Raw genomic sequence first — 12,531 nt, 5'->3', positions numbered from 1 at the left:
GAGAGAGAAAAAGGAGCGCACCAGGAGGGCTAGACGGGGCAGCCTTCCGCACCCCCTTTTCCGCCTGCTGTCTGGGGGAGCTCCGGGCCCTGCCGGCCGATCCCTCCCCCGCTTCCCACCGCCCCTAGCTCTCCGCCCGGTCTGCTCGACCCACGCGCGATTATTCCGCGAAAGCGTGGAGGCTGCGGGTTTGTCCATGGAGGCAGGCACCTTTTTCGATCCACTCGAGGAAGAGGATTTGTTCTGGAAATCGGAGTGAAGGAAGCACCGAAGCGAAAGTTAAGGGATCCTGCCTCCCCGGAGCCGCGGGCGATGCGACTCGCTCCGCCGGGCGCTCCAGCCCGCCCGGCTTCGCCCTTCTCGGCAGTCGGGAACTAGTTCCCTGACCCTGTCGGATCCCCGCCCGCTGCCTACATCCTGGATATGTTTTCTCCCAGACCTGGATATTTTTTTGATATCGTGAAACTACGAGGGAAATAACTTGGGGCGGGGGATTTCTTCTTGGCTCCCTGCTTCTCCCCACGGACATGCCTTCAGTCTGGAGGGCCGAGGCACCCGATCCTAGACGAATGAACCCTTCCAGCCGCGAGGGAGAGAAATGAAGGGAATTTCGGCCGCGGAATATAAGCTCTGCAGCTAGGTCCTCTCATCTGCCATTTGTCCTTTCAAACTGCCTTGTGATACGGGCAGGATAAGTCCACGAGAGAGAAGACGAGCCTCCTGGCCGTGTTTCTCCGCCCGTATCTACTTTCCATATTTCTTTTCTTTGCCTTCCTGCTTCTTGGCTGGCCCAGGGATGACTTCCTCGCTGCAGCGGCCCTGGCGGGTGCCCTGGCTACTGTGGACCGTCCTGCTGGTCAGCACTGCGGCCGGTGAGTAGCCAGGGGTGGCGCGTCCCGGCCACTTCCCTGCGGGTGGCGTGGGAGGGAGCCCGCAGAGGCCGAGGCCTGTGCTCGCCCTACGCGACCGGTCCCCCTTAGAGCATTGTGGAGGGGAGCCGCCACCGGGTGCCTGCGCGCCTTTCCCACTCCTTCCAGGGAAATCACCTTTAATGTTTTTGTGGAGTTTCCTATCCCCACTCCCAGAGTCCCTTCCCCACCCCCCTCCATGGGAAAAAAAAGACATATTGGGTGTGGTATCTTGACATTTTTAGCTGTGAGGTAATGCAAGGATTAAAAATAATATTTTAATCACCAGTGAACAGTGTCTATTATAAGATCTCTGGAAACAGAGCTGTCGATTTTGTTTTAATATAAATAAGCGGATTTGATTTATAGTAAAAAGAACATCAACTGGAGAACACACACTGGAACCTTAATTTTAGATTTAGACCACTCGTTGGGAATCCATGTTACTTCCATTATTCAATAATGTTACGGAATGAATAGAATAAATATTGAGAAGCCAGAACTGAGATTATTGATACATTGTATAATACTGTTTATTTATCTTACTAGTATTGTTCGCAAGTATTTCAGTAATTACATCTCCATCTTTTCAACCCAGACACTAGTATTTTGTATGCTTCTGGAATTACAGTACTGTTGGGTATAGAATTATTTTGATAACTTTGCTATTAGTTGTCTGGCATTTATTGGCTTTCCTGTCATTGAGAGAACTTTGACCTGACATAAGACTTCTAGGAGATTCCACTCCTGAAAGTTCTTTGACATTGTACTGAAACCTAAATGATTGTCATCCTTTCCTTTGGATATTTTATTTTCCTCTTATCTCCTAAGCACCTTGGGGAAAAAAACTGCATAATCTGTTTGCGGTTATTTCTTCAAGCAGTCTTTTGGTGATATGTGATTATGAATTTTCAGGAGTGAATTGTACATATGATTCTTAAATTTGGTTTAGGATGGACAACTGGATTATGCTTTCAAAAATGAGTAAAAAGCAAAATGACATTGCCTAGTCATTTTTGTTAAGTAAATGTATAATTTTCACATTCAATAAATTTTTCGTTATTATGTTAGACACAGAGGTTACTTATTCTCATTTAAAATTCTTCCCTGGGAAAATATTGAAAGAAAATTTGAAGTTCCCTTTTGTCCTTTTGGTATTGTTGATTAGTGCCTGTCATTTATGATGAATCTGTATAATTGTGTTAAAATAATTTGAACTTTTGAGTTTATTTTGAAACTATTATTTTAATCATTGTAGTTCCTTTCAGAGTAAAAATGGGTGATTTTTCTCTAAATTTCCTTTAATTGGTGTTAGCTATTTAAATTCTCTAGCTGTAAGCCATGTGGTTCCTGTATATGAAGAGAGTAAAAGGCCTTAAGTTTAACCAGTTATTACGTGAACGTAAATCTTAGAACTTAGACTTTTCAGTGTTTTTCATTATTCTTGATCTTTTTAGAATGTAGTCTTATTTATAATGACATACTCGTAATTTTGTGTTTAGAACTGATTAAAGTAAGTAAAAAACATTGATTTTAAAAATAAACTTAATTTCTATTTAGTAAATATTAAGAAAATTCTTGAATAATGTCCCTTAAAAGGGATAGATTAAAAGAATCATTGCTTCAAAGTAGTTTTAGTCTTTTTAATATTTCATAGCACAGATGACAAAATTTGTGAAGCTGGATTTCAGAGCTATAACAATAATAGCTAGTATTTTATTGAGCCCTTATTGTGGACCAGCAACTATTCAAATAACTTTACATATATTTTCTTGTTTGATCTTCTTGACAATTCTATAAATTATTATTATTCCATGTTTACAGAGAGGGAGAGTGAAGTACAGACATAGAAATTATTCAAAGTTATTTGAATAATTTACCACACAGCCAGTAAATTATGGTGTCAGGATTATAGCTGGCACAGTAATGATAGGAACAGCAGCAACAACTTCTGAATGTAATTGGGTACATGAAATAGAGTAATGCCTTCACCAGATTAGCCTTTGAAAAGAAGCAGAGACACAGGATGTTAGTACAGCATTGGTTATGCAAATATCATGATTCTGAATGTGTGAAACTTTGCCTAATATTGGAGTAACTAGTGCAGCTTCATTAATTTTGAGGTGACTAGAGATGGCTTGTATGGATTTGGGATATGTACATGCAGTGATGTAACTAGACAGGTGCAAATAATGCAGTTGAACAGGAAAAAAAATGCCAGAATACTAATTGGTAGCACATCCCTTTTTAGGATCATGAATAAAATAATTTCTTTTCAATCTGTCTTTCTACTTATCTCATATAGGTCTTGGAGGGCGGCGCCTGTGGCCCAAAGGAGTAGGGCGCCGGCCCCATATGCCGGAGGTGGCGCGTTCAAAACCCAGCCCTGGCCAAAAAACAAAAAAAAACAAAACAAAAAAATATATAGGTCTTGGAGTTCTTAATTCTAAGAACTGTTAGTATGCAAAAAAAATAGAATTTTTTACTTTGCTTAGTTTATAAAATAGAATTTTTACTTGCTTAGTTTATATACAGACTCTTAATTTTAATAAGAGATTACAATGCAGGTATTTAAAGGTCAAGCTTCTATATGTGTTTGAAATATTTAACTTGACTAGATTGTGGTTTTGCATACATCTCTTCAGGAACACATAACATTGTCTAAAGTGAGATTCAGGCTTGGTGCCTGTAGCACAGTGGTTATGGCTCCAGCCACGTGCCCGTAGGCTCGTGGCTTCAAACCCAGCCCAGGCCAGCTAAGCAATAATAACAACTGCAACAACAACAAAAAATAGTTGGGCGTTGTGGTGTTCACTTGTAGTTCTAGCTACTTGGGAGGCTTAAGCCCCCAAGGGAATTGCTTGAGCCCAAGAGTTGAAGGTTGCTGTGATCTCTGACGCCATGGCACTCTACTGAGGGCAACAAAGTGAGACTCTATCTCAAAAAAAAAAAGAAAAAAGTGAGATTCATCTATTTTGTGAGTTTTTGAGCAGTTAGTTAATATGGCTGAGTACCTAGAAATTTAGTAATCTTCATTTTAATGTTTCTCAAAGTGTAGGCACTGCAACAGAATTACCTGTGGTTCTTGATAAAATGTAAAGTTTTGGCTTAGCAGCCTAGATATATTGAATGGATCTGGATTTCTCTGGGACATATATATTTATATGTGTATGTGTGTGTGTGTATATAGATATATATATATACATATATATATATTTTTAAATTTAAAACCCAAGAGCATCTCACTCAGACAAGTTTGAGGACCACTACTTTGTATTATCTGTCCTGATTATTTGGATTTATTAAATAGTGATTGGTTAATCTCTTGCTTCCTAATAATTGGCAACCACAAAATTTTAGTGGCATGCAACAATATGCATTTATTCTGCTCTTTATGTCTCCTTTGGAGACCCAGGCTAGAGGGAGGGGTAACATCTATCTGGAGGAGGTTCGTGTCATAGTCTTGGCACAAAAAGAAGAGAGCATGCCCAACCCCACTAGCACATTTCCAGATTCTGCTCCCAGTCGTATGGCCAAGCCTAAAGACAATAGGTATCAAAGTATACTTTGCCTAAAATGAAGCTAATATAATATATAGTTATATGGTACTATTTCAGAAGCAGGAAGAATTGAAACTCTCCGTCTACCACATACATATATAATCAGGAAGATGGTCTAGAAGCAGGTCTTCTATTACCATTTGGGTGGGGCCAAGCTTTTAATTAGGGTTTTCCATTAAAGTTATATAAACCTTGGTCTCTCTATAAGGACCATGGGATGATGTGTTGGTAGTATTACTGATGCTGATGAGTTTATAAAAAGAGGGGAGAGAGATGTTTATTCTACATAGAGAATAAACTGTACCTACTCATATATTGTCTGCTGTTGAATATCAGTTTTTTGTATTTTCTTTCTTTTTTTTTTTTTTGAGACAGCCTCAAACTGTACCCTGGGTAGAGCGCTGTAGCATCACAGCTCAGCAACCTCTAACTTCTGGGCTTAAGCAATTCTCCTGCCTCTGCCTCCCAAGTAGCTGGGATTACAGATGCCTGCCACAACGCCTGGCTATTTTTTGTTGCAGCCATCAGGGCCCAGGCTGGATTCAAACTTGCCAGCTCAGGTATATGTGGCTGGCACCTTAGCTGCTTGAGCCACAGGTGCCAAGCCAGTTTTTTGTATTTTCCTTGTGTTTTCAATTCATAATTGCTTCCAGAGGATAGCATTCATATGTTACATTGTTTCGTAATCATATTGCTATGTCCGTAGAAGTTTAAGAAATACTTATTGAGGGCGGCGCCTGTGGCTCAGTGAGTAGAACGCCCGTCCCATATGCCAAGGGTGGCGGGTTCAAGCCCAGCCCCCGCCAAACTGCAACAAAAAAATAGCTGGGCGTTGTGGCAGCTTCCTCTAGTCCCAGCTACTCGGGAGGCTGAGGCAAGAGAATCGCCTAAGCCGAGGAGTTGGAGGTTACTGTGAACTGTGACAGCACAGCACTCTACCGAGGGCGATAAAGTAAGACTCTGTCTTTAAAAAAAAAAAAAGAAAAAAAGAAATTCTTCTTAAGGCTCTTAGTCTGTAGCTCAGCGGCTAGGGTGCCAGCCACATACACCGGATCTGGTAGGTTCGAACCCAGCCCAGGCCTGCCAAACACCAATGACAACTATAGCCAAAAAGTAGCCAGGCGTTGGGGTGGGCGCTTGTAGTCCCAGCTACTTGGGAGGCTGAGGCAAGAGAATCACTTAAGCCCAGGAGTTTGAGGTTACTATGAACTGTGACGCCATGACACTCTACCAAGGGCAACATAGTAAGACTCTGTCTCACTATGAATGAATAAAAAAAAAAATTATTGAATGAATAACAAAAGGAATTAGAGCCAGGACATATTCTAGGAATACTTACTGATTCAAATGATGTATTTCTTTGTACCACTTCCTTAAACCAGTACATGGTTTAAGTGTTACGGTGGGAAAACTCCTGTCCTAAGTTAATGAGACCCATATTCTGTGTGATTCTGAGCAAATATGGTTGGACTGTCATGTTTGAAATGCAGATTCCTGGGCACCTCCCTAGACCTACTGAACCTGAGTCTCTGGACACTGAGTCTGGGAATTTGCATTTTTAGAGGCAGGGTCTTGCTCTGTTGCCCAGATTGGAGTGGCAGTGGTGTGATCATAGTTTACTGTAATCTCAGGGAATCTGCATTTAAACACCCTCTATTCCCCAACCTCCGTAAATATTATATGGAGAACTACTGAACCTAAGTTTCCTTCTAACTCTCAAGGTCTACAACTTTATTAATTTTACTTTTTGTGCTAATTGTAACTTGTTCTGTACCTTTCATTCAGTTAACATTGGGACCAAGCATTTATTTTATGTGTTAAGCAGTTACTCAAAACATTTTTCTTTTTCAAAATTTGCAGTTTTTGATCAGGCACAGTGGCTCACCCCTGTAATCCTAGCACTCTGAGAGGCTATGGGAAGTAGATTACTTGAGCTCAGGAGCTTGAGACCAGCCTGAGCAGGAGTGAGACCCCCATCTCTACTGAAAATAGAAAAGGTAGGTGGGCTTGGCGCCTGTGGCTCAACCGGCTAGGGCGCCAGCCACGTACACCTAAGGTGGTGGGTTCGAATCCCCAGCCCGGACCCGCCAAACAACAATGACGGCTGCAACCAAAAAATGGCTGGGCGTTGTGGCGGGCGCCTGTGGTCCCAGCTACTTGGGAGGCGGAGGCAGGAGACTCGCTTGAGCCCAGGAGTTGGAGGCTGCTGTGAGCTGTGATGCCACGGCACTCTACCCAGGGGGACAGCTTAAGGCTCTGTCTCAAAAAAAAAAAAAAAGAACAGGTAGGTGGATATCCTGGCAGGTGCTTGTATTCCCAGCCACTTATGAGGCTAAGGCAGGAGGACCTCTTGAGCCTAAGAATTTGAGATTGCTGTGATGATACATTGACACTTTATCCAGGGTGACAGAGTGAGACTTTGTCTCAAAAAATAATAATAATAAATAAAATATAATTTGCAGTTGTTTTCCTTGTCTTTTCATGAACCTGAAGGTGATTGTTATTTAAGGAAAAAGTCTTTGCTCATCAAGTATTGTATATTAATTTAGCCTGTGTTTTTTTTGAGACAGAGTCTTACTTTGTCACCCTAGGTAGAGTGCTGTGGTATCCATGGCTCACAGCAACCTCAAAAACTCTTAGGCTCAGTGGCACCTGTAGTTCAGTGGGTAGGGCGCCAACCACATACACTGAGGCTGGAGGGTTCGAACCCAGCCTAGGCAAGCTAAAACAACAATGGCAACTGCAACAAAAATATAACCGGGTATTGTGGCAGTCACCTGTAGTCCCAGCTACTCTGGAGGCTGAGGCAAGAGAATTGCTTAAACCCAAGAGTGTGAGGTTGCTGTGAGCTGACACCACAGCACACTACCCAGGGTGACAGCTTGACACTCTGTCTCAAAACAAAAACAACAAAACTCTTAGGCTTAAGCAATCCTCTTGCCTCAGCTTCCTAAGTAGCTAGGACTACAGGTGCCCACCACAACCCACCAGCTTTTTTTTTTTTGAGACAGGGTTTCACTCTGGCTCAGGCTAGTCTCAACTTGTGAACTCAAGCAGTCCACCCACCTCGGCCTCCCAAAGTGCTAGGATTATAGGTGTAGCCGGTGTTTTTATTTATTTAGAGGTGGACTCTGTCACCCAGGTTGGAGTGCAGCAGTATGATCACAGGTCGCTGTAATTTTAAACTCCTAGGTGCAGGTGATCCTCCTGCTTCACATCCTTCCATGTAGATGGGACGATAGATGTGTCCCACACCTAGCTACTTTTTGATTTTTTTTTCTGTGAAGACAAGCTCTTGTTCTGTTGCCCAGTCTGATCTCAAGCTCCTGGCTTTAAGCAGTCCAGCCTTGGCTTCCCAAAGTGCTCAGATTACAGGTGTGAGTCACCACACCTGGCCTTAACCTATATTTTTTTCTTGTCCATTTTAATTTTCTCCTACCTCTGCCAAAAAGAAAAATCACTTATTAGTAGAAAGTAGTTTTCCTTATAGTAAATTTGGATGAGAATTCTTAATGAAGTATAGATAAAGGTGAGGCCAGGCGCAGTGGCTCAAACCTGTAATCCTAACATTCTAGGAGGCCAAGGCAGGTGGATTGCCTGAGCTTACTGGTTTGAGACCAGCCTGAGCCAGAGCAAGACCCTGTCTCTAAAAATAGCCAGGCAGGCGACACCAGTGGCTCAGTGAGAGGACCCTGGCTGCATATACCAAGGGTGCCAGGTTTGAACCTGGCCCCCGGCCAAACTTCAACAACAACAAAAAAATAGCTGGGCATTGTGGGGGGCGCCTGTAGTCCCAGCTACTTGGGAGGCTGAGGCAAGAGATTCACCTAAGCCCAAGAGTTGGAGGTTGCTGTGAGCTGTGATGCTACGGCACTCTATCGAGGGTGACAAAGTGAGACTCTGTCTCTAAAAATAAATAAATAAATAAGAATAGCTAGGCATTGTGGTGGGCGCCTGTAGTCCCAGCTGGGATCACCTCTGTAATCCTAGCACTCTGGGAGGCAACCTCAAACTCTTGGGTTCCAGTGATTATCTTGCCTTAGCCTCCTGAGTAGTGGGGACTACAGGTGCCTGCCACAACGCTTGGCTATTTTTAGAGATGAAGTCTTGCTCAGGCTGATCTTGAACCCATGAGCTCAGGCAATCTACCCACCTTGGCTTCCCAGAGTGTTAAGATTACAAGCATGCGCCACTGCCCCCGGCGTAAGTACACAGTACTGAGAATTTAGCTTGGGTTAGAGAAAACTGTGGGGCATTCTAAAATCTTGAAAGTACTACTTTTAAAGAAATGTAAGAAAAAAAGAGGCTCGGCGCTTGTGGCTCAGATGGCTGGGGCGCCAGCCACATGTACCTGAGCTGGCAGGTTCGGGTCCAGCCCGGGCCTGCCAGGTGACAATGACGACTGCAACCAAAAGGTAGCCAGGCATTGTGGTGGGCGCCTGTGGTTCCAGCTGCTTGGGGGGTGGAGGCAGGGGACTCGCTTGAGCCCAGGAGTTGGAGGTTGCTGTGAGCTGTGACGCCACGGCGCTCTACTCAGGGTGACAGCTTGAGGCTCTGTCTCAAAAAAAAGAAATGTAATTGAATTTTCTGCAAATACAGTTAATATCTTGATTATTTATGTTGAATCAGCACAATGAAATTGTTAAAAAAAAAGCTCTTATAGGGATATACTTTAATGAAAATATAAGCATAATCTGCACCAAATATATGGAGTGATTTTAAAATAATTGGAATTGTAGAGTTTTAGGATTTGAAAGGACCTTAAAGTAGACTTTAAATAGTTAGAAGTTTAGTTAAGAAGGTTAGATTTCTATAATCTTATCTCTCATTCTAATTTTAAAATAAATAATGCCAAGGTAAGTTTCAGTGTAGCTTTTGATTCAGTTATATATTCTGAATCAGCATGATCTAATTAATGACATTCTAATTTTAGGTTAGTAAAGTTGGGTTTTTTAACAGTTTTATTGAGATATAATTCACATTTCATACAATTCAGCAATCTAAAGAGTGCAGTTTAAGTCCAGGCATGGTGGCTGGTGGCTCAGGCCTGTAATCCCAGCACTTTAGAAGACCCAGGTGGGAGGATCACTTGAGGCCAAGAGTTCAAGACCAGCCTGAGCAACAAAGAAAGGAACCATCTCTACAAAAAATAAAAATTAGTTGGTTGTGTAGCACACATCTGTAGTCCCAGCTACACTGGAGGCTGAGGCAGAAGGGTAACGTTAGCCCAGGAGGTTAAGGCTGCAGTGAGCCATGATCTACCCCAGCGATTTTCATCCAGTGTGCTGTGATAGCATATTGGTGGGTTGCAAAAATTTTTAAAGATCATTAAATTATTTCCTTTTTTTTTTTTCTGAGTGCTGTGGTGTCACAGCTCACATCAACCTCAAACTCTTGGGCTTAAGCAATCCTCTTGCCTCAGCCTCCCGTTGTTGGGACTATAGGTGCCTACCACAACGCTCGTCTATTTTTTTTGTTGTAGTTGTCATTGTTGTTTGGCAGGCCTGGGCTGAGTTCGAACCTGCTAGCCCCAGTGTATGTGGCCAGAGCCCTAGCTGTTGAGCTACAGGCACCAAGCCATTAAATTATTTTCTAAGGAAGTTCAAAGCAGGGTGGGTGCCTGTGACTCAGTGAGTAGGGCATCAGCCCCATATACCGAGGGTGGAGGGTTCAAACCCGGTCCCAGCCAAACTGCAACAACAACAACAACAATAAATAAATAGACGGGCGTTGTGGCTGGTGCCTGTAGTCCCAGCTACAGGGAGGGAGGCTGAGGCAAGAGAATTGCCTAAGCCCAAGAGCTGGAGTTTTCTGTGAGCTGTGATGCAATGGCACTCTACCAAGGAAACAAAGTGAGACTCTGTCTCTGAAAAAAAAAAAGTTCAAAACATCGTAAGTATATATATTTTTTATTCTTTGTTTTCATCAACATGACATAAGTGTGCCATGAGATAAAAAAGATTGAAAAATACAGCCTAAGTGATACAGCAAGACCCTGTCTCTAAAGTCTATAAATAAATAAATGTGTGCGATTCAATGGTTTTGGTATGTTAATAGACTTCTGAAAATTGTGGTAAGATTTGCCATTTTATTTTTTTTTTTTTTTTTTAATTTTTTTTATTTATTTATTTATTTTTTGAGATGGAGCCTCAAGCTATCCCCCTGGGTAGAGTGCCATGGCATCATGCTCATAGCAACCTCCAACTCCTGGGCTCAAGCGAGTCTCCTGCCTCCGCCTCCCAAGTAGCTGGGACTACAAGCGCCCGCCACAACGCCTGGCTATTTTTTGGTTGCAGCCATCATTGTTGTTTGGCGGGCCCGGCCTGGGGATTCGAACCCGCCACCTTAGGTGTATGTGGCTGGCGCCTTAGCCGCTTGAGCCACAGGCATCGAGCCGTGATTTGCCATTTTAAACATTTTCTAGTGTACAATTCAATGCTATTGCTTTTATAGGGTGGTGCACCTATCACCAAAATCTTTTTAATTATCCAAAATGAAACTTAGTAACCATTAAACTCCCCATATCCTCCTTTTCCCAGATCTTAGTAACCTCTAATTCACTTTTTGCCTCTATGAATTTGCATACTCTAGATATTTCATTTAAGTGGAATCAAACAATATTTGTTCTTATGGCTGTCATTTTGCTTAGCATAATGATTTTAAGATTTATCCATGTTGTAGCATGTATCAGAACTTTATCTCCTCCCCCCCTTTTTTTCCCAATACAGAGTCTTACTTTGTCACCCTTGTTAGACTGCTGTGATGTCATAGCTTATAGCAGTTTTAAACTCCTGGGCTCAAGCACTTCTCTGGGCTTAGCCTCCCAAGTAGCTGGAACTATAGGTGCCCCCCACAGTGCCTGGCTATTTTTAGAGATGAGGTCTCATGCTCAGGCGGGTCTTGAACTCCAGGCATGAACTACTGCCCCTGGCCTTTATTTCTTTTTAAGAGTGAATAATATGGGCTGGGTGAGGTGGCTCATGCCGGTAATCCTAGCACTTTGGGAGGCCAAGGCAGGTGGATTGATTGCCTGAGCTCATGGGTTTGAGACCAGCCTGAGTAAGAGCCAGACCCCATCTCTAAAAGTAGCTGGGCGTTGTGATAGGTGCCTATAGTCCCAGCTACTATCTTGGCTGGGGCGAGAGAATCAGTTGAGTCCAAGAGGTTGTTGTGAACTATTATACTAGGGTACTGTACTGAAGGTGACAAAGTAAGGCTCTCTTTCAAAAAAAAAAAAAAAAGAGTGTGGTGCCTGTGGCTAAAAAGAGTAGGGTGCCAGCCCCATATCCCTGAGTTGGTGGGTTCAAACCTAGCCCCGCCCCCTCCAACTAAATTAAAATAAAAAAATAGTTTGCAAATATCTAAGAATTACTATCTTCTTAAAAAAAAAGAAAGAAAAAATGAATAATATACTACCATATGTATATACCACATTTTATTTATCTGTTGATTTATTGATGGACACTGGAGTTGTTTCCATCTTTTGGCTATTGTAAATAATGTTGCGGTCAACATTGGAGGATCTGCTTTTAATTCCTTTGGGTATATACCTAGGAATATCGTTGTTGGATCTTATGGTAATTCTGTGTTTAGCCTTTTGAGGAACTAACTGCCAAAGTGTTTTTCATAGTGGCTGAACCATTCTACATTCCCACCAGCTGTAAGGAGGTTCCCATTTCTATATATCCTTACCAACACTAGTTATTTTCTGTTTGTTTGTTTGTTTGTTTTAAATAATAGCCATCCTTATGAGTGTCAAATGGTATTTCATTCTGGTTTTGATTTGCATTTCCCTAAGTGATGAATAATGTTAAGTACCTTTTCATGTGCTTTCTGGCAATTTGTGTATCTTTCGAAAAATGTCAATTCCAGTCCTTTGTTTTTTACTTGGGTTGTTTGTCTTTTTGTTATTGAGTTGTGGAGTACCTTATATATTCTGGACATTAACTTTATATCAGATGTTTCATCTTATTTTATTTTGGCAGAGTCTCATTCTGTCTGGCTAGAGTGCTGTGGGGTCATCATAGCTCACAGCAGTGGGCTCAAGTGATCCTTTTGCCTCA

General features: G+C 42.4%; 1 protein-coding gene across 1 annotated transcript in view; it reads left to right on the top strand.

Moving 5' to 3' along the window:
• Nucleotides 1-6: 6 nt before the first annotated feature.
• Nucleotides 7-12,531, top strand: part of BMPR2 (bone morphogenetic protein receptor type 2) — a 195,857-nt gene continuing 183,332 nt past the window's right edge. The window contains exon 1 of the mRNA XM_003785030.3: nucleotides 7-872. Coding sequence (XP_003785078.1) covers nucleotides 797-872 — 76 coding nt within the window. The 5' untranslated portion in view covers nucleotides 7-796. The remainder of the gene's footprint in view (nucleotides 873-12,531) is intronic.

This window comes from Otolemur garnettii, unplaced genomic scaffold (assembly GCF_000181295.1).
Source record: "Otolemur garnettii isolate 467f Iridium unplaced genomic scaffold, OtoGar3 scaffold00013, whole genome shotgun sequence".
Taxonomy (NCBI): Eukaryota; Metazoa; Chordata; class Mammalia; order Primates; family Galagidae; genus Otolemur; species Otolemur garnettii.
Note: the sequence above shows the minus strand (reverse complement) of the source record. Positions and strands in the feature narration are given on the sequence as shown.